Source organism: Lepidochelys kempii, chromosome 20 (genome assembly GCF_965140285.1).
Source record: "Lepidochelys kempii isolate rLepKem1 chromosome 20, rLepKem1.hap1, whole genome shotgun sequence".
NCBI classification, from domain to species: domain Eukaryota; kingdom Metazoa; phylum Chordata; order Testudines; family Cheloniidae; genus Lepidochelys; species Lepidochelys kempii.
Window position 1 is genome coordinate 2,421,650 of NC_136399.1, and position 26,161 is coordinate 2,447,810.

Below are 26,161 nucleotides of genomic sequence, written 5' to 3' on the forward strand. Positions count from 1 at the left end.
AGGACTCCTGGGTTCTGTCTCTGGGAGGGGCGTGGGATCCAGTGGTTAGAGCTGGGAGCCAGAACTCCTGGGTTCTGTCACTGGGAGGGGCGTGGGATCCAGTGGTTAGAGCTGGGAGCCAGGACTCCTGGGTTCTGTCACTGGGAGGGGCGTGGGATCCAGTGGTTAGAGCTGGGAGCCAGGACTCCTAGTCCCACTCCCAGTTCTGCCCCTGATGTGCTGCATAGCCTGCAGTGCGTCCCTTCCCCCTCTGAGTCCCATTCCCCCGAGGCGGGTGGGGGGCCGGGCCCTCAGAGGCCTGTGGTGGACGTTGGCGGCCGCACTCGTGAGCCCATCTCTCTGCAGGCGTCAGAGGCCGAGCCGAACGCTGTGGCCGTGCCCGGGGCGCCGTACCCCGTGTTCACCCGCCAGGAGGTGGGGCGGCACCGCAGCCTGGCCGAACGGGTCTGGGTGACCTACGGAAGCGAGGTCTTTGACATCACCGACTTCGTGGAGCTGCACCCGGGGGGCAAGAGCAAGATCCTGCTGGCAGCGGGGGGCGCCCTGGAGCCGTTCTGGGCCATGTACGCCGTGCACAGCCAGGAGCACGTGCTGGAGATCCTGCGGGGCTACAAGGTGGGGGAGCTGAGCCCCGAGGAGCCGAGCCAGCCCGCCCAGGGGGACCCCTACTCCGGGGACCCCCCTCGGCACCCTGCCCTCAAAGTCAACAGCCTCAAGCCCTTCAACGCGGAGCCGCCGGCTGAGCTGCTGACCGAGAACTACCTGACGCCTAACCAGCTCTTCTTCAAGCGCAACCATCTGCCGGTGCCGGCCGTGGACCCCGCCCGCTATCGGCTGGAGGTGGAGGGGCCGGGGGGCCGGGTGCTGGTGTTCTCGCTGCCGGAGCTCAAGCACCGGTTTCCCAAGCACGAGGTGACGGTCACCCTGCAGTGTGCCGGGAACCGCCGCTCGGAGATGAGCCGCGTCCGGCAGGTGAAGGGGCTGGAGTGGGGCGTGGCGGCCATCAGCACGGCCCGCTGGGGCGGCGTCCGGCTCCGGGACGTCCTGGCGCACGCCGGTTACACGGAGGAGGACGAGGAGGCCGGGGAGCGTCACGTCTGCTTCGAGGGCCTGGATAAGGACCTGAGCGGGGCGGCCTACGGTGCCTCCATCCCCTACCGTGCGGCCATGGGCCGCGGGGCCGAGGTGCTGCTGGCCTACGAGATGAACGGCGAGGAGTTGCCGCAGGACCACGGCTACCCGCTGCGGGTGGTGGTACCAGGCGTGGTGGGCGCCCGCAACGTCAAGTGGCTGGGCCGGGTCTCTGTGAGCCGGGAGGAGAGCCCGAGCCACTGGCAGCAGAATGACTACAAGGGGTTCTCGCCCGCCGTGGACTGGGACACGGTGGATTTCACCACGGCCCCCGCCATCCAGGAGCTGCCCGTCCAGTCGGCCATCACAGACCCCGCGCCAGGCGCCACCGTCCCACCCAGGGAGCTGACGGTCAAGGGCTACGCCTGGAGCGGGGGCGGGCGCGGCGTGGTCCGCGTGGACGTCTCGCTGGATGGCGGCCGGACGTGGCACGTGGCCGAGCTGATGGGCGAGGAGCAGCGGCCAGGCCGGGCCTGGGCATGGCGCCTGTGGCGGCTCACGGCCCCTGTGCCCCCCGACCACACGGAGCTGGACATCGTCTGCAAGGCCGTGGACACCAGCTACAACGTGCAGCCCGACACGGTGGAGCCCATCTGGAACCTGCGGGGAGTGCTGAGCAACGCCTGGCACCACGTCCGCGTCACTGTGGCTGAGGATTAACGGGGGGGAGAAGCACAGGGGAGACATGCAGCCCCCCCGCCCTCCCCCGCAGCGCCCTCTGTCTCCGGATGGATAGAGATGGGTGGCCAAGTCAGGGAGGGAGTCCCTGAAACGGATCCACCCAGCCCCAGGGGGAGCTTGGAGAGGCCGATTCAGGGGCAGCTCTCCCCTGCCCCCCCGCTTCTCCAGGGCTCCCTTCCTGGGGGCCTGGCCTAGGAACGATTCCCTCTCTGGAGGGGTCTGATGGGCAGGCAGAGCTGAGCAGTGACCCTCAGGGAGGAGGCGGGGGGACAGAGTGGGCTAGTAAGCCAGGGGCTGCGGCCCTTTGTGAGATGAGTTTGGTGGGTCTCAGCCTACTTCCCACAAGGACAGGGGAGTGGGTCCTTGGCACTGAAATACCATTCCAGCTGGCCCCACACGGCCCCTCTGCTGGCAGCCCCGACGGGGAGCCCCAGCCTGGACCGGGCTGCGGGGATGGTGGTTATCCCTGGAGGCAGGTGGCCCCCGGAGCGGGCTGGGGCAGGCTGGCAGGGGCACGGGGAGAAAGCTGTTCCAGGCCCGGGCCAGGACGGCAGCGCCCAGTTCTCCCGCTAGTGCTGTTATTCCTGCCCACGTCCCCCCATTAACCCAGCGTAAAATCCACCCCCCGCCCTTTCCCTGCTGGCTGCCGCCCCCTTCTCCTCACCTGCCCTTAGTGCTCTGGGCCCCCTCTGCGCCAGCCTGTGCCTTCTGGTTCAGAGCCTCTTCATCCTCTGCCCCCTGGCGCTGCCCCAGCATGGCCCAGCGCCCTCCTGCCACGTCGCTGGCCTGTTCGCCAACCTATCCACTGCGTCTCAGCCTGGGCCCTTCCTCGTTGCTGGGCTCCCCCCATGGGAAGTGTCAGATGCAGGCGGTCATAAAGATTGTGCTGGGTTATGGACTCGTCTTGTTAATTTACAGGCCAGCTGGCTGCCCACCAAGGCTTTCCAGGGTTAACCATTGCCTGGGGTCAGGCTGAGGTTAAAAGTCCGGGGGTGGAAGTCCGGGGCACCTGCTCTGTGTTCTCCTCGCAGCAGGAGCTGAGCATGAGTCTGACGAGCTCATGTCCTGGGCCGGGGAATGATCCAATTTCTAAACAGATCAAACCACCACAGCCAATCTGCCCAGCCTGGCTCTGCTGGTGCCATCTTCCTCAGGGGCTGGGATCGAGAGTCGGGTGAGGGGACTTTCCTCTGATCCCCCACTAGGAAGATGCTACATAAATGTCCCCCTGTGCTGTGGTCAGTGGCTCCCTTGGCTGGTCAGTCTGCAGGTATGTTAAAAGCCATAAGCTGTATGCTGGCCAGGAATTCTCCACCAGGATGTGTGGCTTCCCCCAAAGTGAAACTTTTCCCCAGGAAAATTTCAGGTTTTTTTTCTGTTGAGAAAATGTTTAAATAAAATCTTTACTCTGAGGCAGACCTGACTGTGACCTGTCTGGTTTGTCGAGCTCTACTGAAATGGTTCGTTGCAGGTTAGTTCCGCATTAATCCCACCCACGTGCCTCCTGGGGGTTGTGATTTTGGTGCCTCGTCCCCCATTCTCTGTGGCCCAGCTGCCTCAGAACTACTAACCAGGGTATGTGATCGATCGCTGAAGTCAGCCTCTGGACCAGTCGCCTGGAGGGGAGCTAATGTGATGCGGATCTTTTTAAAAAGGCTCCAGCAGTGATCCTGGCAATTACAGGCCGGTAAGTCGAACATCAGTACCTGGCAAATTGGTTGAAACTATCGTAAAGAACAGAATGACCAGAGAGCAAGATGAACGTGGTTTGGTAAAGGGAAATCATGCCTCACCAATCTACTAGAATTCTTTGAGGGGGTCAACAAATGTGTTGATCCAGTGTACTTGAACTTTCAGAAGGCCTTTGCCAAAGTCCCTCACTACTGGGTCTTAAGCAAAGTAAGGAGTCACGGGATAAGAGGGAAGGTCCTCTCGAAGGTCAGAAACAGGTTAAACAATAGGAAACAAAGGGTAGGGATAAATGGTCAGTTTTGACAGCTATCATCATCGTGTTCCTATTACTCCTCTGGCATTTAGGGCAGCGACGAACCTCCTCCCCTCCTGTCTGCTTCTGGCAAGTCTCTCAATGGTTCCCCAGCTCTGCCCCAGATTTTCAGCTCAGCTTCCACAGCTCTTCGCCAGGTTGTTTTCGGGCGGCCTTGTTTTCACTTGCCTTCAGGTGTCCGTCTCATTGCTGCTCTGGGGATGGAATCACGTGACGGATCCATCTCCAACGCCTCCTGGCAGTGATGGGGCTCAGATCCTCTTGGCTGCACAGTGTCAATAGATCTTGGTGTGAAATTGTTCTAGGCCAAAAGATACAGAGGATTTTTCTGTGGCCGGTTGTGTGGAATGAAGACGGTGTCCGACTTTCTCATTCCCAGCTTTCTGCACTATTGAGTAGCGTTGAGAGTACGCAGCTCTGATAAATCTTGAGTTTGGTTTTGCTGTTGTATTTTGATAATTTCCAGACTGTATTTAAGCTCCTGAAGGTGTTCCTGGCTTTATTGATTTTTGTTCCGGATGTCCTGGCTTGTTCCACCGTCCGGGCTGATGGTGCTGCCAAGTATGTGAATATTTCTACACTGGTGAGAACATGACCCTCGATCTGCACTGGGGATGGTGAGGCAATATTAAAGGTCATGATCTCTCTTATTGCGGTTGATTTTCAGTCCAATCTGCTGGCTGAATGCATTGAGTCGAGTTGTTTTTTCTTGTATATGGTGTTGGGTATGTGATAGGAGAGCGAGATCATCTGCGAAGTCCAGGTCTTCAAGGGATGAGAACAGTGTCCATTTAATGCCTCTTGGCATGACTTCTTCTGTACACCGCATCAGTCAATGGCAATGCTGAAGAGGATTGCAGACATGACACACCCGGACGTACTCCTGTTTCAATTTCAAAACTGAGCTCACTGTGACCAACACTGCATGTAAAATTGGAATAGAAGCTTCTGATGACGTTGATTATAGGGAGAGGAATTCCATGCGCCCACAGACTGTGCCAGAGGCTGGCCCTGTGAAGGCTGTCAAAAGCCTTCTCAAAGTCTGTGAAATGTATGTTGAGTTGCCGTTGCCATGCTAAGCACCATTCTGCTCTGTTTCGTAGAGTGAAGCTCTCGTCTGTGCAGCCACGCCCTTTCCAAAACCCAGCCTGCTCTTTTCTGAGAACGCCATCAACTGCCTCTGATATACGCTGGGCTATGATCTTACACAATACTTTGCTTGCCACAGAGAGAAGTGTGATACCACACCAGTTATCACAATCGCCGAGAGTTCCTTTCTTTGGTATCTTCACTATAACGCCATCGGTCCACTCATCTGGCACCTTTTCCCTTTCCCAGACTGATGGAAATAGAGGGGCCAGGATAGATGCTGCTAATTTAGGATTTACCTTGAACAATTCTGCATTCAAGTTATCCGTGCCAGGAGCTTTCCCATTTCTTAAGGATTTGATGATGTGAATGATCTCTTCGTTAGTAGGGGGTGTCGTCTGTGTTGATATCCAGATCTTCTTCTGCCTCCTGGATGTTTGCTTCCTCTTTAGGTGGCTCCCTGTTCAGCAATTCTTTGAAATGCTCTGTCCAGCACATTTCTTGTTCTTTTTCAGCTGTCAGTATGTGTCCTTGTTTGTTCCTGATGAGTGTTCATTGGTGTCTGCCGTTTGCCACCGATAAGCTGCGTGATTTTGTAGACTGTTCCTTGTTCACCACGAGCAGCTGCATCCTCTGCTTGTGTTGCCAGATCATCAATATCATGCCGTTTGTCCGCTCTCACAAGGTGTTTTGACCTTCCAGTGGGCCTTGCTGTATGGCTCACGGTATTTGTCCTTTAGCTTCGAGGATTTTTTGTCTAAAACTTTTCTTCAGGGCTCGTCTGGTTTCTATGGCATTCCACATGCTGGGTGTAATCCACTCTTCTGCCTGTAGCCTAGACAGGCTTCACTGCTCTGTTTATAAATTGTTGTTACTTTGTCCCACTTGTTGATCTCCTCATCTGCATTCCCCTTCTCTTCATCAAGGTCTGCAAGTGCTTGAAACCTGTTCTTTAACTGCAGAGCGAAGGCTTTCTGTATTTCAGGGGACTTTAGCTTGTCAACATCATAACGTCTATGGCCCTTGTTTGGTGGCCCCACACATCTCCGTTTTAGCTTGATGGAGGCTGTCACAAGGTGGTGGTTGCTGCCAACATCTGCCCCCCTTCCACATCTGTCAGTGAGTGTCGTCATTTGCCATTTATCATGATATGGTCAATCTGGTTCTTACCTCTGCCATTTGGAGAACACCATGTCAGCTTGTGAAGTTCACAATGTTGAAATAGGGTTCCGCCGCTGACTAGGTCATTCATATTCCAGAAATCAACAAGCCTCCTTCTGTTTTCATTCATAGTGCCACACCCATGTCTTCCCATTGCTCTGTCTTTGTTTGTGTTGTCCTTACCGACCTCGACATTCACGTCTCCCATGACGATAGTTAGGTCGCGGCGTGGTACTCTCTCTAACTCCGCCTGGAGTGTAAGGTAGAATTTGTCCTTTACTACTTCATCACAGTCATTTGTTGGAGTCTAGCACCGAATCAGGGTTATATTATTATGATTCCCTTTGTCTGGCTCTCATAAGGCTGCTGCTGATGGATTTCCACTCAAGCAAGGAATGCTCCACTCCCTTCTTCAAAAGGATGGCCACACCCTCATGGTGTTGTCTATCATCCCATCCAGGAAAACGGCCAAGTTTCTCCCAAGGCTGTTCATCTTCCTGATCCCGTCCATCTGCTCTCACTGACCCCCAGGAGCTGTAAGCTGTAGTGTCTCATCTCTGCTGGGACCTGAGCTAGCTTCCCTGCTTCGTACATTGTCCGTACATTCCAAAAAACAAGTTGAGCACTTCAGTCTTCATGCCAGTGGCTTCCTTGCGGCTTTCACCATGGGCAGTCCTACGGGTCACTGACTCCTGAAGGCCTCGCACACAGTAATGACAGTGGAGAGAGGTAACTAGCAGGGTCCCCCAAGGATCTGTACTAGAATCAGAGCAGTTCAACGTAATCATAAAATGATCTGGAAAAGGGCGTAAACAGTGAGGTGGCAAAGTTTGCAGATGATACACAATGACTTGAGAGTTAAGTCCAAAGCAGACGGCGAAGAGCTACAAAGAGATCTCACAGAACTGGATGACATGACCTAGGCAAGAAAATGGCAGATGAAATTCAATGCTGAGAAATGCAAAGTCATGCACACTGGAAAACATCATCCTAACACATGTACAGTGACGGGTCTAAATTAGCTGTTACTGCTCAAGAAGGAGATCTTGGCGCCATTGTGGAGACTTCTCTGAAAACATCCACTCCGTGCGCAGCGGCCGTCAGAAAAGCGAACAGAATATGGGGAAGGGGCACAGATAGTGACAGAAAATATAATGCCAATATATAAAAGCAGGGTAGGTCCCCACCTGGAATACTGTGTGCAGTCCTGGGTGCCCCATCTCAAAAACAGATGTATTAGAAAAAGCACAGAGAAGGGCACCACAAGTGATTAGCAGGAGGGAACAGCTTCCAGCAGAGGAGAGATTAAGAAGACGGGGACCGTTCTGTTTAGACCGTGGAGGGATATGAGAGGGCTATAAAATCGTGCCTGGTGTGGTGAAAGGGCCTCAGGAAGTGTTCTTTACCCCTTCCCCTGACACAGGAACCAGAATCACTTAATGAAATGAACAGGCAGCAGGTTTAAAAACAAACGCGAGGAAGCATTTCTTCACACACCGCACAGTCACCTGTGGAACTCCTTGCCAGGGGATGGGGTGAAGGCCAAAGTATAACTGGGTTCAAAAAAGAACTAGAGAAGTTCATGGAGGACAGGTCCATCACTGGCTATTAGCCAAGATGCTCAGGGATGCAACCCTGGGCTCTGGGTGTCCCTAAGTCTCTGACTGCCAGAAGTTGGGACTGGATGACCGGGGAAGGATCCCACACTAAGTGCCCTGCTCTGTTCATTCCCTGAGGCACCTGGCATTGGCCACAGGGGGAAGACAGGAGCCTGGGCTAGACGGACCATTGATCTGACCTAGTATGGCTGTTCTTATGGACACCTCCCAAGATATGCACCATGGTCAGCCCCTGGTTGAACCACCATGGTGCATCATGGGAGGTGTGGTGCATCATGGGAGGTGTAGTCCATCTGGGGAGCTTGTCCCATAGAAGAGAGTGGGGCACAAGGCACCCAGACTACCCCTCACTTGAGGCCCTGGGGTGGGACGTGATGCAGTAGTGAAAGACGATGGCTTAATGTTTCCAAGTTGAGATGTTTCGGAACTTTCCATTCCACGATTTCTAATTTTTTTTTATATTTCAACTTTTTGGTCCGAGTTGGGAGGGAAACACCTGTCAAAATCTCGGAATTTCCATGGGCTCAGGTCTAATCAAAGCGGAAAGTGGGGATCCCCCACCCATCCCCAGAACTGGCTCATCAGCTCTTGGGGCCGCTTGTCTCTCCTGTGCCCTGGCACGAGGCTGCAATGTCTGGACGGCCTCCAGGGAAAGGAGCCGTCTTTAAACCCGTCTCCCTGGGAGATCAGACCTGGACGCTAGGCCCCTCTGCTTTCGGCCCGTTGCCCTCTCCCGTAAGTCAGGAGCGCTTTCGCTTGATTCAGCACCAGTCTCCTTTATTTACAGTGGTTTTCCCACCACCGCTTTCCACCTACGGGGGGGTTTCACAGCCAACTTTGCCAGGTGCAGGCCTGGCCAGCAACAGGCCAGAAGGCTCCCAGCTCCCTCTGGGCCTGGCCTTTCTCTTCCCCACTCCCTCTGGCTTCCTCCCAGCCTTTCTAGCCCTGGCTAGTGCAGGGCTATCCAGCCAGCCCCAATCCATTCCCCTTGATTGGGGCTGGAGTGGCAGGGGGCTGATCAAGTGCTTCTTACTCAGCCCCCGTCACAGTCCCACTGGCATCATTGTGGGCATGGCTCCACCTGGCGTCTGGCACCTGCCCCTGCCACAGCTTGCTCCCTGCTAAGGTGTAAGGGCTTGTGAGCTTGGTGCTGAAAGCTGCAGGGGGTTGAGACCCAGGGCCTCTCTGCTGCACGGTGCGGGGACGCTGCCTCGGGGATTACAGGATCCAAGGGGACGGGAGCTTTGAAGGCTGGTTGTTACGTAGCATGGGAACTGCAGGTGGTTTGGGGGAGTGGGGCTCCTCCCCCCGGAATACCTGAAGGAAGCTGCTGGTGCAGGAGAAGTTTATTCTCTTCCCACTCCGCCCTGGAACCCCGGGCCCCTGGGGAGCCTGTCCCCCAGTGTCTGTCTCTAACTCGCTGCTGGTCTCTGAGCCGTGCCCAGATACCGCTGTGCTGGGCGCGTTGCTCGGGGCGGGTGGGACTGGCTGCGTCCCGCCCTGCCAGCCTGACTGTTAAGTACTCAGCAGCAGGAGCCATGTGCATTGTAATCAACCTCCCTGGCTCGTGGGCTGAGGCTGTGTGGAGCGTTGGCTTGTGGTGATGTGTCGTAGGGTGAGAAGCAGGGGCAGAGAGAGTACGGGGGGGAGGGAAGGGGGCTGGCGTGTCTGTGTGCCCACGGCTGTGTGTCTTTCAAAGATTCAAGCAATCTCAGCTTCTGAGCCAACGTCCTGGGTTTCTCACTGCTAGGCCCATGAACTCCCCCAGCTCGGTTCCTTCTGCACCTTGTACGATCCCCATCAAGAGCGGACCCCGGGGCAGAACGGAGTTGGCGCCTGTGCAGGGAAGGGAGAACAGAGCCCTGCCCGCTCTCCCCAATCCCTCCTGGTGCAGCCGCCGGGGTGGCTGTTCAGATTCTGGATTTCACGTGGCTGGGACGGTCTGACCAGCATGTCTAGTGGGCAGCTGATGCAGAGCAATTACAGGGCCCCGAGCCGCAGTGGAGGTGGGGTGGGAATACACAGCGCTGGCTCGGCCCCCACAGAGGGAATAAGGGCACCGTCGGGGAAGCTGTGTCTGGCCTGCGATGGGAAGAGATGGGCCCACGTTGGCGCGTAGCGGCCCTTGGGGAGGGTAGTGGACACAGGGCCACTCGCAGACCAGTTGTGTTGAAAGGCAGGAGCGGTTAGTAGGCACCCCCCCCCCCAGCTCCCTTTGGCTAAGACAACCAACCAGCCCTGAGTCAGGTGGGAAGGAGCCCGCCGGGGGTGTGCTGTGGACTCGCCAGGAGCCCGCAGACATGGGGTCGGAGTGGGCCAAAGGAGTGGATGTGGGTTGGTTCTGGAACCTCACCCCTCCAGGATACGCACGCCCACCCAGGGAGGGGAAGGATATGAGGGCTAAGCTTGGCGGGCCTGGTTTAGAAGGGACGAGGTGGCAAAAGCCCAGGAGCTGCTTCTGGGAACTGCTCCCCCACCCCCAAACTGGAAACAGCCCCTGAAAGAGGCTGTGATGGGAGAGAATGTGGGGTCGGGGGGGGGGAGATTCCCCCTCCTCAAATTGGGGTGAGGCTCTGGGAGCTTGAAACCCCCGCCCTATGGGGATGGGGGGTGACACACATAGTGATGACGTGTCCTCTCAGCAGCCCCCTCCCCACCTCTAACCTCAAAGGGGGAGTGGAAGCCCTGGGGAGGGTCAGTCCCATCGCAAGGAGGCTCCGGGCCTGACTCCTTGAACTTTGGGGAAAAACCTATTCTTCTAGCTGAACTTCCCTAATAAAAGCTCCAGTTTGATTCTGATTTAACGGCCCCAGGTTGTTTTTTTCCCGCCAGGGCTGCAGATTTGCCCTGGGGCGAAGGCTGGCCGTGCCCTGCAGCTGTCTCTGCATCGCCCGCTCTCCAGGCACGGAGCATACAGCCCTGGTGTCCCTGCACCGAGTGGCCCCCCAAGGGCTTGGGAGCTCTCCAAGAAAACACCCCAGATCTGCCTGGTCCTCAGCCCCCTTACACCCCAACCCCCACCCTTGGGCGAGTGCGTGGAGGGGGAGGGAATGCGGCACTCCCGCGGCTGGGGGCTTGTCCTCTCCCAGGCAGAGCAGAGTGTGTTGGCTCGGGGCAGGAGTGGGGTGAGGGGCTGACTGCTCAGTGGGACCCAGGAATGCTGAGGAGGGTGGGGGTGTGTATGTGTCTGGCCGTGCCACCAGCTGGCATTGCCCAGGTTTGACTGACTGGGGGGGAATTCTCCCCTCCACAGAGAGCATGTGATAGAGACTCTGGGAGGCAGCAGGGCCTAGTGGAGAGAGCCTGCCCCCATGTTTATGCAGCACCTGGCACAGCGAGGGCCAGTTGCAGCTGAGGCATCTAGATTCCCCTATAACACAAGTGGCAGGCATAGCGGATCTGAGCTAACCTCCCTTGGAGTCAGTGGAACTCGCTTCCACAGGCTTTAGATCAGGCCTGTAAACAACCACCCAAGAAATGGGCTACTCAGCCTGGCCCTGAGCCAGTGACAGTGATTCGTGGCTAATGGATTCATTGGTATGTGCTGTGTGAGTGGGGGGTTCACAAGGCATTTAAATCAAAGGGCAGGGAGCTAGACCTGAGGCCACTGCCTATTTGAATAGTCACGGGAGGCCGGGAGCCGTGGAAACCTGCTCTGCAGTAGGAAGATGTGCCATCCCTGCAGCCTTTCCATGATCCTGTTAATAACAAATGTTACCTTACTTCTCTAACACATTCCAGCCTCTCTACCTGCCACTGAAATACAGCCACCTCTGGGGTGGAACATGGCAGCTGTAGAACAGCACGTGACAAGGCAGCAGTGATTCCAGGTGGGGAAATGAAGAGGAACATTGTACCCAATTGAAATGACAAAAGGAAACAGACTAGAATGATCAGGGCCAGGGCACTGAGGCGGATACAGACTGTGTCATGGGGTCTTTGTCATCCATCTCTGGTGCATTGATTTGGACCCAGATCCTCAAAGTGCTTAACTCCCATTGACATCAGCCAGCGCTGACCATCTGCCCCCATTGGATTTCAATGGGAATTAGGTGCCTAAATGCCTGAGGATCCAGCCCTCAGTGCTGGCTCCAAGGGAAGACTGCCACCTACCGAGTCACCAACGCACTTCAAGTGATGAAGGGCCCCAGGTTGCTTAGGGAGAAATGCAGATAAGCCCGGCTATCTAGGAATCAAACCTGACTCCTGGGGTAACTGACACAGCATCATTCACCAAGAAAGCAGCGATCACTGTGTAAATAGCAGGGGCCGTGAAATAACATGATGTAGCCAACAGAGGGGCCCCTCACTTTATGGCACATTTAGCAAAACATCAGATTTCATGCAGCGAGCCAGCAAAGGTTTGAAGTGGCTCATGTCTGGATCAAAGGGAAGTTCTGGGAGCAAAAGGTCATTTGACTCTGAGTCAGCTCTGAGGCTCTGCGCCATTTGCATATTGGATAAAACGATTGAATTAGCTAATTTGGTCAAAAATTCCCAACTCCAAAGAGATCAGAATTAGCGTATGCAGGGAATTGATTGCATCCTTCAGACAATGCCTCAGGCTTCAAAGGGAACTTCAGACTTGGACTGACCAGACAGAGCCTGAAGAGGGGGAGAAGCAGCGAGAGGAAGCGGCCCAGGGAGAGTCGCCGTTTGAGCTTTGGTAAGAGTTCTGATGATGATCATTACCTATAACTTGTAGTGCAGTCAGAGCCCCAGTCATGGCCCCGCCGTGTGAGGTGCTGTACAAACACACAACAAAAGACCTGACAGTCTATGCAGCGTAAGCAGGTGTAGCTCCCAACTGAAGCCTGAAATTGCACCTGCTCGTGGCAGGAGCGAATCTGGCCCATCATCCATATTTCTTGTCTTTAATTTCTGTAATGAAATTAATTCTGCTAAGCGCAGGTCAGTAATAACCCTACCTTCAGGATGGGATTTTGCAGCCAAACGTTCAAAATGGCCAGTGATTTTGGGAACCCAACTTGAGACCTGATTTCAGAGGTGCCCAGTGTCGACAGCTCCCGTTGACGTCAGGGAGCTTTGCTCTTTAAAAGGGCCAGGACCACAATGAAACCGACTCTGGTCCCCATCCTGCAGGGAGCTGTGTGTAAAAGCAGAGCTCGTTGCTGGAGCGGCAAGTCCTGCAGCTGTTTTGGGTCCTGCACTGAAAAGGCAGGCAGGCAGGCAGCCAGCAACTACTCCCAGAAACAGGTGGGAAGGAGAGGAAGCGCATGGTGGCGCTGGGAGGCCATGAGAGGCTCGGGGTTGATAGGCAGGGACACACACACACTGCACATTCATTCGTAAGGAATGAGCTTAATCATCAGTTCGCTGGTCATTGGTGGGTAATGCCTTTAGGCAAATGAATCAATTGGGAAACAGTTCTGCACTAATGAGTCACGAATGTTACGTCTTCAGCAGGTTCTGCTGATTTTAGAACTTCGCACTGGACTCTAGTGGGCGAGCTAGGTTTCTGGTGATCGATTATTGGCCAGTTATTTATGTGGCTGAATTGTGTTTAACACGTTATTGATGAATTGTGACTTACTGCCAAGCCGTTGTCCTGTTCTTTACCCGAGGGTTAGGGTGGAGTGATTATCAGCTGATTATCGATCATTAATCAGACGATTATCGATTATCGATGGATATGATCAGCCGTCGCTTTGGAAAATCATTTGCTAATCCAAATAAATAATGACAGTCCGTTGAGGGGGAGTTAATTCAGGATCGATTATCGATCGTTGCCAATACCGCTGATCGATCATTATTAATCGATTATCTCCCATGCCCTCCACCCCGCCCTGCCGCCAGCTGCAGCCTGCGGGGCCAGCCCTGCCCATCGATGCTCTCGACGCCGGCCTGCTCCCCCAATCGATGCTCTCGGCTGCTCCTGCGGCAACCTGGCTATCGACGCGCTTCGCCGCTGCCCGGGGCTTCTCCCTGGCTCGATGCTCTCGGCACTCGCCTGCTTCCCTGGCTCCCGAGGGCTCGGTGCCCAGTGGCTCCCTGCTCGCTCGATTCATTCGGCGCTCGGCTGCTGCCAACGCCCCCCCCCGAACGATGCTCTCGGTTGCTCCCTGCCAGCTCGATGCGCTCGGCGCGCGGTTGCCCCCGCCTGTCTCCTGGCAGTGGGACCGGAAGTGGCTCGGGGCGGGGAGGGGGGCCCGGTCCCTCCTCAGGTGAAGCCGCCGCCGATGGAGCCGCCGCTGCGGAGCCGCTGAGCCCCCCAGTCCCCACCCCGCAGCGGCCGGGCCGGGGGGCCCCTCCCCGCAGCCCCCCCTCAGGTGAGAAGGGGGCGGGGCAGCCTGGCTGGGGGGCCTGGAGGAGGGTCAGTGGGAAAGGGCGGGGGTGGCTGTGCAGCGGTGGGGGGGGTCAGCGGGGAGGGGGGTTGGCGGGTCTGAGGAGGGCTGTGGGGAGGGGTAGAGGGGGGTGGGCTGTGGCTATGGAGAGGTGATGGGTGGGGAGGGCATAGAGGAGGAGGGGCTGGGCTGTGGGGTGAGGAGGGGATAGAGGAGGAGGGGCTGGTCCATGGGGAGGGTCATTGGGAAGGGGAGGGGCTGGGCTGTGGGGTGAGGAGGGGATAGAGGAGGAGGGGCTGGGCCATGGGGAGGGTCATTGGGAAGGGGAGGGGCTGGGCCGTGGGGTGGGGATAGAGGAGGAGGGGTAGGCCATGGGGAGGGTCATTGGGGAGGGGCTGGGCCGTGGGGAGGGTCATTGGGGAGGGTCATTGGGAAGGGGTGGGGGTAGGCTGTGGGGTGGGGATAGAGGAGGAGGGGCTGGTCCATGGGGAGGGTCATTGGGAAGGGGAGGGGCTGGGCCGTGGGGTGGGGATAGAGGAGGAGGGGTAGGCCATGGGGAGGGTCATTGGGGAGGGGCTGGGCCGTGGGGAGGGTCATTGGGGAGGGTCATTGGGAAGGGGAGGGGCTGGGCCGTGGGGTGGGGATAGAGGAGGAGGGGTAGGCCATGGGGAGGGTCATTGGGAAGGGGAGGGGCTGGGCCGTGGGGAGGGTCATTGGGGAGGGGCTGGGCCGTGGGGAGGGTCATTGGGAAGGGGAGGGGCTGGGCCGTGGGGTGGGGATAGAGGAGGAGGGGTAGGCCATGGGGAGGGTCATTGGGAAGGGGTGGGGGTAGGCTGTGGGGAGGGGATAGAGGAGGAGGGGTAGGCCATGGGGAGGGTCATTGGGAAGGGGTGGGGGTAGGCTGTGGGGAGGGGGTTGGCAGAAGGGTTGGGGGCGGGGGCAGCTGTCCAGGAGTGGAGGGGAGCTAAGGGAGGCATCTGGGGTGGGTGGGGGGAGGTGGGGTGGGTACAGAGGCATCACTCTGGGTGGGAGGGGATGGCTGAGAGGAGGCGGCTAGGGTAATGGGGTGCAGCTGGCTGAGGGTGGAGGGCTGATAGGGGAACTATTGGGACTGGGGAGGGGGAAGAATTGGGGAGTGTTTCTCTGTTGCACAGGAGACCCAGACTTCCCTTTTGAAGCCCCTTTTCTTCATGTTTTAAAGGGGGGAGCACTGGTGTAAGAGGGGATAGACCGGGGACATACCTGGGTCCGTCTACTTTCCCTTCTCTGTTCCTCTCCATATACTGCCTTGCAAGCTTGGTAGCTTTAGGGAACTGGGGAGGGGAGGGGAGGGGAGGGGGTTACACCCTTCCCTCTACAGGGATCAGACTAAAGAATCCACAATAAATCGTTGCCTCCTAGGGTTTTACTTGTAGTTACTTTTGGAAAAGAGGAAAGAAATGCTCTCCGTTTCCCCCACCCCCACTTCCAGCCTTGTTACCCTTCTCCCTTTACGCTGGCCACTCCCAGCTCTCAAATGGTCCTGTAGTTTGAAATGATATTCCTCTAGAAGAAAAAATAAACTTAACTTGACTGTTTCGTTGGCGCATGGTGATACCAGGCACCCTGTGGGTGTGTGGGAAGAGTGAAGGGTTTCACGTTTTTAGAAATGCAACGAAAGTTGCTTATTTCTAGTCCTTCAGGGACAGTGAATCTTGTTGGATTTCCATAAAATTGCTTTGCTTCCCTGCTTCAGTCCAGTGTCTTGTAGGTTGATTTGTCTGATCATCTTACGTTCTTGGAGGAATTATTTTTTTTGGTTGGGCAAAGTAACTTACCCTTTTCCTAGCCCAGCAGATGCAGCTGTGTGCACATTGTATTACGTACAGCCGGTGTGATGGTGAAATGGAATACTGTCTTGTAATGCACACGCACAAGATGGCGGAGTTAAGGTTAAGGCTGCTGTTGGATAATACTTAGCACTTTTCGTCTGAGAAGCGTGAAACTGTCAGGTTGGTGTCTGGCTTAGATGATGATTTCCTTGCTCAGCTTTATCTCTGCACTAACAGTTCCATTTGTTGGGGTATTTGGAAGATTTACTCATAATCTTGAATGTCTTTACCCGCCTCAAACCCCCCTGAGGGGGGGAAGGGCTGCTATCCTCATTTTACAGATGGGGAGCTGAGCCACAAACAGCCTAAGTGACTTGACCAAGGTCATTCAAGGAGTCAATGGTGGAGCAGGGAACTGAACACAGGTGTCCCACGCTAGCACCTGTGATTACTTTATTTGTATTACCATCATGCATAGGAGTCCTAGTCATGGACCAGGCTCCGTTGTGCTAGGCGCTGTTCAGACCTAGCCAGTGGACCATCCTTTCTTTATCACCTGATGTTCGGTACCTCAGGAGGAGGTTTTGTGCAGAGTGCCACCTGCTGAATGGCACCTGACCAATGATGTATGTTGTTTGCCTCATGACTGAAGACGACTTAGATCCAAGCAAAATCTAAGCTTCCTTCCTACATGAGGAGTATTGCCTCACTACAGCACACGCAAACCCTCCACAAAAGCATTCCTCGCTGGGACAAGGCATTGTCCACAGGTGCCGTTCAGAAAGTCACGGGCCCGGTATGACACATTCAGTAGGGCCCCACCCACTCCCATTTCACTTTATTTATGCAGAGGTGACAGATGTTTTGGGGGGCAGCCCTGAGCTCAGGGTCCCAGTACAATTGCCCCTTATCAGCCCTGGTTGTCCATGCAGTCCGTGTGCATTTCCACAGAGGCTAGGCTTGGGTTCTCCAGCAATCGCAGGGGAGGGATGTATTAATTCTTTTCTATCCACATGCAGTACCTTAGCATAGGTAGGGGCCGTGGAGGCTTAAGGAAGAAGGATCCAAATTTCCTAGTGTGGCAGGGGTAAGGCGCATGAAGAGACAGCGGCAGCAGCAGCTTTGCAGCGAGACGTTCTTGGACCACAAGCTGTTGTTGGCAGCTTGAGGATAAACGTAGCTGCCTCTTCTGTGTACTCCTCTGTCTGGTTGTGGGGCTTTTGAACTCTCGAGTGAGCTGACCAGGCTTAGAAGTGGGCTGTCCTGGAACCTGTGTGCTAGAAGCAATGATATTTCTTATCTGTGGTTCAGCTGCCCCCAGAGGGAGGGCTGGTCCTGTGACCAAAGCACAGGGCAGGAGTCCCTTGCTATGTTTCTGGCTCTGCGACTGACTCAATGTGTGCTTTTTGGCAAGTCAGATAATGTCTCCATGCCTCAGTTTCCCTATTAGTAAGGTGGGGGAATATCTTGAGGAAGGTTAAGAAAATGTAACGCTTTAATCATAATATTTGTAAAGTGTCTCAAGGTCCTCAGATAAGTGGTGCTGTGTTACTGGAGGAAGCAGTCCATTCCTCATGCCCTACGTCTGCTCCTCTGAAACAGTACGTTTGGCGTACAGAAGTGCCAAGTGCAACGTTATCTAGGCAAAGCTTTGGAGTGTTTTCAGACTAGGATTCAAGGTGTGTTCTTACCACTAAAGACAAGGCAGTCTGTAGTTGTCATGTGTGTTAGCAGGTTGAGGTACACGCTAGGAAACTAGAATGTGAAAACGAGCATGCCTTGTCTTCCCTAGGATTTCACCTCATGTTATTTAGCGCGTGGTATGATCGCTCCCCTTCTTGCTTGGTGAAGACCAGGGCACGGTTATTGCTGAGTTGTTGATCAAGGCTGCAGAGGTATTGGGAGGAGAAGGGTAAGTATTGTCCTCACCTAGAACTTGTCTTGTGCATGTAGTGAGAGACCCAGTGCAGATGGGATAATGATTTTGGGCTTTGTCTTAACTTTCACTTTCAGGGACTCCATGAAACCTCAGAGACCTCAGTGAGTCATGTCCCCCAGCTTGCAAAGGCTGAGCTTGGAGACCTAGTGAAAGGTCACTGTTTAGAGTGGGAGGCAGCTTGGCCTAGTAGTTAACTTGATTCCCCAAAAGCCTTAATTCCTTTGGGAAATTTATACAGCAGCAGCTTGTACTCTGGTAACGGAATTATAGGACCACAGATATTAGGTTTTGGTCTCCCATCCTGTGAGATGGAGATGGGGTTATGTGAGGTCACCAGAGGGGGAAGAGGTAGAAAGTGCCAATGCGGGGGGAGAGAGAGCGTGTGAGGATTATTTATTCTGTTTGCAGTGGATCAATTCAGTTGAAAGCTTGTGTGTGTCTGGCATTGGTACAGTTAATGTTAGTCAAGTACTTTGTGTTTCTGTACTGCCTCATGTTGGATCTCAAAATATTGGTGTTCAAAAGTGCAGTACGCCTTTATTTGTACAGATCGCTGTCACTCTAGGGTGGTGGGTGGGAGTGGGACTGACTTTCCATTTGTCTGTGAATCCGTCTAGGCAAATGCCGAGGAGGTCGGGTTTTCCTTCATTCCCTTAGAAATAAAAGAAGCTTCTTGCATTTCATGCTACCTCTTATAGTTTTGAGCAGAGCAGCCCATGATTATGGTGGTTGTTGATTCAAATTGTGGTAGTGTCCCGAGAACTCAGCAAGGACCTAGATGCTGTTCAAAACCACGGTAAGAGGCGGTCCTTCTTGTTATGCTTTGAATTCAAACTTTGTTTTACAAGTTTTTTAATCTGTGTTTAGGAGCAGTAGTTGAACTTCCTATTTTGTTATGCCTCTATCAATAAATAAAAAGTATATTGCTACGTGGGAAACGTACACATAGGCCTCCTATTAGCATTATTAGAAAGTTACATCTCTGAGAGACTCTTTCCAATAATATAATCCTAAAAAAAAATAAAGCACATTTGCTTCAGTCAAATAGAGTTCTTGTAACAGTTCATATTTTATATAAAGCCACTAGGTTGGACCTAATTTTGGGTGTTGTCCAAAGGAAATGGATTTAGATCTCTAAAGTAGTTTATCATATCACTTGCGCGCACACACACCCCCCACTCTGATTTTTCAAGCATTATCTTCATAGAAGGGACAGAATTTTGCTCATATTTACGCAGCCTTTAGACTAGGGGACTCTAACATGGGAGATTTTTTAAGAGCTGCTTGGTGTTAAGTTTGCTTGTCCACTGATGTTCTTAGAGGGGAAAATATCCAGCTTATCCTTATAGCTTAGGATGCTGCGAAGTGTAAGAAAAAGGTGGTGATGAGTTGACCAGAGCAGTAAAGGGGATCTGTTTATTAGGATAAGTCCCTACGACAAAGGGATCTCACTAAACTGGGTGACTGGCCGAGGAAATTCAATGCTGATAAATGCAAATGCACGTTGGGGGGAAAAAATAATTCCAACTATACGTACAAAATGATGTAGTCAGAACTAGCTGTTGCCTCTAAGATCTCTTTTGGGAGCGTATCCTTGGTAGTTCCCTAAAAACATCTGCTTAATGTGCAGCCGTAGTCAAAAGAGCTCCCGAAGTTAGGAACCACTAGGAACGGGATAAATAATAAGACAGAAAATATCGTGATGTCACTATTATAAATCCATGGTATGGCCACACCTAGAATACTGTGTGCAGTTCTGGTCACTTCATCTGCAAGATACATTAGAATTGGAAAAGGTGCAGAGAAGGGCATTGAAAATGATTAAGGGTATAGGACAGCTTCCATCTGAGGAAAGATTAAAAAGACGGGGACTGTTTTTCTTAGAAAAGAGATGACTAAAGGGGGATATGATAGAGATCTATAAAATCATGAATGGCACAGAAAAAGTGAATAGGGAAGTGTTATTTACCCCTTCACATCACACAAGAATTAGGGGTCACCAGATTAAATTAATAGGCAGCAGGTTTAAAACAAACAAAATAAAGTTCCGCTTCACACAGCGCACAACCAAACTGTGAAACTCGTTGCCAGAGGGTGTTGAGGGCCAAAAGTATAAGTGGGTCCAAAAAAACAATTAGGTAAGTTCCTGGAGGAAGGTCCATCAATGGCTATTAGCCAAGATGGCCAGGGACACATCCGCATCCTCCAGATATCCTTAAACCACTGCTGCTAGAAACTGGGACTGGATAAAGGAGGGGGTGGATCACTTGAAATTTCCCTGTTCTCTTCATTCCCTCTGAAGCTTCTGGCAGTGGCCACTGTTGGAAGACAAGAGACTGGGCTAGATGGACCATTGGTCTGACCCCGAATGGCCGTTCTGATGTAGTAATCTTCTGTCAAGTGGATGAGTTAGATTTATTTCTAGATCACATTTCTTTCTCCCATTCTTAAAGCAGTAACTTAAAAAGGCTGCAGCTTAACACCTTATTATTGCATTAAATTTGCCCAGTAACACCTCATTAGACAGCACGCTTCATAATAAGCGCCCAAGAGCATCAGTGGTCCCTTCCCAATTCAGAAACAATGCACAGGTAGACACTGCCTTTTGGTCTAGTATTACATTGAATTCATTTTTCCAGTTATACTGCAGGCTGTTTACTAAGCTATTACAAAGCATTAATTTTATCCATTGCAGTTGAGTTTTCATTATTTAAGGGACAAAGACAACATCCCGATGGGCTAGCGCTGTGTTTTGATTTTGTCTATTTACTTGCTAATTTGTCCAAACCACTCGGCTGCGAAGGGTGTTCTCCAGTTCTGCTCTAGCAGATAATTGCAGCTAGCCGCGGCAGCGTGTGAGTACATACTCGGAGCTGGGAAAGCCGCTTCCTTGGCATTTAAATCATTGGCAGTTTGATTAAAAACAAACAGTTTTTTTAAATCCTTTGCGCTGAGCTTGTTTTTTGAAATGCTTCCAGTGACCCAAAAATAAAAAAAAAAATGGTTCATCCGATGAGCGTCTGCCTGTAGCAAAGGTGGAAAAAAGTCCTCATGCTGGAAAATAAACTGCTGGTGATGGAAACAATGGGTTGGAAAAAGAAAATACAGGGGCGTTTATGGCTCTTATTAATTCTTACCCTAGCAGAGATGCTAATTATGGCTGCGTCTGCCCTAGATCTATTTCTTCACACGTCCCACAGTTGCAGTTCAACTGGTGGTGTGATGCTTGTATAAATTCTACTACTACCCGCGCTTGTGTAGGGGCTTCTCATCCATAAGTCTCGAAGTGCTTTACCAAGGAGGTCAGTATCATTATCTGTAGGATGGGGAAACTGAGGCACGGAGTTAAGGTGACTTGCCCAGTGGTGGAGCTGGGAATAGGGTTCAGTGCTCTGTCCTCCTAGGCCATGCTGCCTCAGACCATAGTCCTCTTCTGGACTCTGTATACGTTAGCACTCCCACCATTAGTACTTTGGTTGGAGCTGCCAATGTGCACAGACCTCTTGGGTAAGTTTATCCTCTGTCAATGACTCCGTGGCTGACCAAGTCATTAGAAGAATGAAGATGTTCTGAAGAGTTTGCTTTTAGACATTTGCTTTCCCTTGTTTGAATGATTCACTTGTTGAACTGACACTGCAGTCAGCTTGTGAGGCCTCCCTGTGTTCTTCCTGGACAGCCCTATGTCGGAAGGAGAAAGGTAGCCTACGGTGCAGTGTTTGCTCTTGGCATGTTTTCCATGGGCATGTTGCAGGATTGGGAATGTCTCTGTCTGTTCCTGATTAGCTTCGTGTCAGGACTGAAACTATTTCAATTATATCCCGTCACCCTAGTAAAATAAATTGTCTTCAGTTTTCAAAGCATTCTTCTAATTGGTAAAACCAACATAGAAAAGTCCAAGCAGAGAGAGGTTCTGCAAATCTTTGAAGTGATGTCGCTTATTAAGCACTTGCTTGTCTACTGATCATTGTTATCTCAATTCCTGGCCTTTGGCTTTAGATCTCAAAGTGCTGTACAAACATTAGCTAATACTCACAACTGATGTTACAAGGATCTTCACCTGTATTTTACAGATGGGGAAACTGAAACACAGGAGATGAAATTTACTTGCCTGTGTCAGTGGTGGTTGGGCGTGGAACTCTGAAGTTCTTGATTGCCAAACCTGATGCTCGGACTGCTAGACTATGCCATCTCTCTGATGTCTTATGTTGTAGGAAGGCAGCAAGGATGTATTTCAAAGTTCTGACAATGCTTCCTTATGAAACCAAGTTCCTGAAGAAAGTTTAATAATATAAAGCTGACCCGCAAAGGAATAAAAAGTTTGTCTTTTTTTTGTATTTTATTTACTTATTGCTTCCTTGTGATGATAAAATGTAAGGTTTTTGTTTGGTTTTTTAACTGTCAGCAATATCAAGTCTTGTCTGTCTTGTTTTTGATGGAAGGTTCCTGCAGGACTAGAAAATTGTTGTGGGAACTTTCTCAGCACTCAGTTGAAGTACCAGTTTGAATCTTTCACACACAGTTTTTGTCCCAAGAGTGCATCAGATGTTGGAGTTAAATAGATGCTTAGAAAAACGATGTTTGGAATAAGTCTGGCTGAAAAATAAACCAACAAATCTTCCTCTTCTTAATTGCTTAGCTTTCCGTTTTTATGGCTGATTCTTAATATAAAACATTTTTGGTGATTGAGAAAATAAACCAAATTCCTATTACAAAAGGAAAGTGAAATTAGAACAGGAGCATAAACTCTGGCAAATCAAGTGTAAAAGTATAATTAGGGAGACCAAAAAGGAATTTGAAGAGCAGCTAGCAAAAGACACAAAAACTAATATTTATTATTTTTAAGTATGTCGGAAGCAGGAAGCCTTCCAAACAATCAGTGGGGTCGCTGGACAATCGAGGTGCTAAAGGAGCACTCAAGGAAGACAAGGCCATTGTGGAGAAACTAAATGAATTCTTTGCATCAGTCTTCACTGTGGAGGTTGTGAGGGAGATCCTCACACCCGAGCCATTATTTTTAGAATGACAAATCTGAGGACCTGTCCCAGATTGAGGTGTCAGTAGAGGAGGTTTTGGAACAAACTGATAAACAGTAATAGGTCACCAGGAGCAAACGGGATTCACCCAAGAGTTCTGAAGGAACTCAGATATGAAATTACAGAACTACTAACTCTCGTATGTAACTTATAGTTTAAATTGGCCTTTGTACCAGAGGATTGGAAGACGGCTAATATAACACCAATCTTTAAAAAAGGCTCCAGAGGCAATCTTGACAATTACACACCAGTAAGCCCATTTGTTGAGGAAGAGTCAGCATGGCTTTTGTGAAGGGAAATCTTGCCTCACCAATCTATTAGAATTCTTGTAGGGGGTCAACAAACATGGTAACTGAGTGGATGTAGTATACTTGGACTTTCAGAAAGCCTTTGCCAAGGTTCCTCACCAAAGGCTCTTAAGCAAAGTGAGCAGTCGTGGGATAAGAGGGAAGGTCCTCTCATGGATCAGTAACTGGTTAAAAGCTAGAAAACAAAGGATAGGAATAAATTATCGGTATTCACAGCATAGAGAGGTAAATAGTGAGGTTCCCCAAAGATCTGTACTAGAACCAGTGCTGGTCAACATATTCATAAATGATTTGGAACAGTGGGTGAACAGTGAGGTGGCAAAGTTTGCAGATGGTACAAAACTACTCAAGATAGTTAAGTCTAAAGCTGACTACAAAGAGTTACAAAGGGATCTCACAAAACTCTGTAATTAGGCAAGAAAATGGCAGATGAAATTCAACGTTGATAAATGGAAAATAATGCACATTGGAAAACATAATCTCAACTATACATAAAAAATAATGGTGTCTTAATTAGCTGTTACCACTCAAGAAAGAGAGGTTGGAGTCATGGATAGTGCTCTGAAAACATCTGATCGGTGTGCAGTGGCATTTCAAAAAGCTAACAATGTTAGAAACAGGTAGGGTGACCAGATGAAACGGAGAAAATATTGGGACACATGGGGGAAGCGCAAAAAAACCAAAACACTCCACGGCCAAAGCCAAAATATCGGGACATCGCTTGGGACGCTGGACAAAGACCTAAAAATCGGGACAATCCCAATTTTATCGGGACGTCTGGTCACCATAGGAACAGGATAGATAATAAGACAGAAAACATCATAATGCCACTATATAAATCCATGGGATGCCCACAGCTTGAATACTGCCTGCAGTGCTGGCCGCTCCATCTCAAAAGGCATATTAGAATTGGAAAAAGTACAGAGAAGGACAACAAAAGTGATTAAGGGTCTGGAACAGCTTCTGTCTGAGGAGATATTAATAAGACTGGGACTGTTCAGGTTGGAAAGAGACTAGTAAGGTGGGAAATGAGAGGTCTGTAAAAGCATGGTGTGGTAAAAGTGACTAAGGAAGTGTTATTTACCCCACACACCTAACATAAAAACCACAGGTCACGTGCTGAAATTAATAAGTAGCAAGTTTAAAACAAATATAAGGAAGCACTTCTTCACACAACGCAGAGTCAACCTGTGGAACTCCTTGCCAGGGGTTGTTGTGAAGGCCAGAAGTGTGACTGGGTTCAAAAAAGAATTAGATAAGTTCATGGAGGGTAGGTCCATCAGCGGCTATTTCCCAAGATAGTCGGGGATGCAACCCATGCTCTGGGTCTCCCTATACCTCTGACTGCCAGAAGCTGGGACTGAACAACAGGAGATGGATCACTCAATAAATTGGCCTGTTCTGTTCATTCCCTCTAACGCATCTGGCAGTAGCCGCTGTCAGAAGACAGGACACTGGGCTAGATGGGCCATTGGTCTGAACCAGTCTGGCCATTCTTACGTTCTTAATTCAGAAACCGTATTGGACAGTTATTAGCTACACGGATTTAAAAGCAGCTTGAAATCTCACTTCTGCCATGCAGTTTGGATTAATGGTAACATAAAAATTAAATTTTAAAATGTCCTTATTTGAAGAGGGCTTTGTCTAGGGAATGTTTATAACAGGAGAGGAGAAATGTCTTCAACCACAAAAAATGCAGCTTTCTATTTGATGAACACAGTTTGGCTTGAAGGTGTTTTGATTTGTATGTTTCCTTTTTCATGAACAAAAAGTGTTAATGTCTTCCCTCTTGCCTGTGAAGGAAAATACATAAGTTCTCAAACATATTCCATCAGGTACAGACCCTACATGGGCTTGACTGAAAAATCAGAGTATTTTATCCAGTGTATGTTACCGGCTATTCTGTTGCTTTTTTAAAACATGGCCCTCCTGCCTCTTTGCATTACAACTTTATTTGATATTGTATTTCTTATACCAGCTATGTCCCAAAACAAAGTTCAATAACAGCTGAAGAGGGGGCATAGAAATTCAGAGGTTACAGGCAGGAGAGAAAAGATGGATTTTGGCTGCAATTTGGGATCTTTCAGCATTAATAGGGCCATTTTAAGGTCACGTCCAACTCTGTAAATGATTGGAAGCTAAGTATACATCTTGCAATATCTTCTTAGCTCTCCACCCCCTGTGCAGAATGGGGGCCCTAAACTCACGCAATTATAACGTATTTCCCCAGCTCTTTCAGCATAACAAGCGAAGGCATGCTAACCCTAAAGGTCACTGAAAGATTCTCAATCTAGACAAGATCCGTCTCCTTGAAGGAGAGGATGAAGCGAGTACGTTTTAGCACCATCGACCCTGTGAGTATCTTGTTTTCTTTGCACCCTTAGTGGAGGGAAAAATAAATGCATAACACTCTGAAGCTGGTGGAGGCAAGCTTGCTTCTGAGTTGAAAAGCCCAAGCTGTTGCTTTTGCCTTGATTAGTGGATTCACTGAAGCTGGAAGTTTTCATCACTCCTTGCGATCTGTTGCGTTGCTTTTGTCGGTTAATTGTTTTCATGCCATTAAAATGTGAGGGTGTTCATTTCATCCGTTCCCTAGGGAGGCTCCTGTTTATCCCAGCGCACAGCTTGAACGGCACAAAGAGTCCAATTTGTGCATCTTAAACAGTGAATCATGGCGAGCACAAAAATAAAATGTACGTTCTCTCCAGGGAGACGATTCACATGCAGATCAACTTGGAGTGTTGGGCTCTCGTGAAGACCTGAAGAATTTTAATCGTTGTGGCCAGGCTTTCCATAACCCTGCTGTAGGATCCGGACGGAGGAGATAGAGGGGGGGGTTCCGATCCTGGGCGCCCTCACGAACGAACCTTCCACCGTCACGCGCTCGTGCCACCCGCTCCTCCTTCTCTCTCTCCCTGACTTTCTGTCGCCCACCACACGCTTCCTCCTGGCGAGTCTCGGCCTCCCACGCCCTGACCGCGCCCCGGTCCCGGGCACCGCCGTGACCCGGGAAAGGGGAGGGGACCGGGACCCCGCGGGCGGCCATGCCGCCACAGCCAGCCATGCAGGGCAGGCCCGT

At 51.4% G+C, this 26,161-nt stretch overlaps 1 protein-coding gene across 11 annotated transcripts in view; it reads left to right on the top strand.

The window, feature by feature from the left end:
* Window positions 1–26,161, top strand: part of IKZF4 (IKAROS family zinc finger 4) — a 74,202-nt gene that overhangs the window by 11,561 nt on the left and 36,480 nt on the right. The window contains exon 4 of one of the 11 annotated variants that reach the window (XM_073319421.2): window positions 346–3,228. The exons of 8 other annotated variants lie outside the window; for them this stretch is intronic. In XM_073319421.2, the coding sequence (XP_073175522.2) occupies window positions 346–1,791 (1,446 nt within the window). In that variant the 3' untranslated portion in view covers window positions 1,792–3,228. Of the gene's footprint in view, window positions 1–345; window positions 3,229–13,745; window positions 13,977–26,161 lie in introns of those variants that run through there. 2 more of the 11 variants (XM_073319415.2, XM_073319422.2) reach the window with 2 other exon arrangements.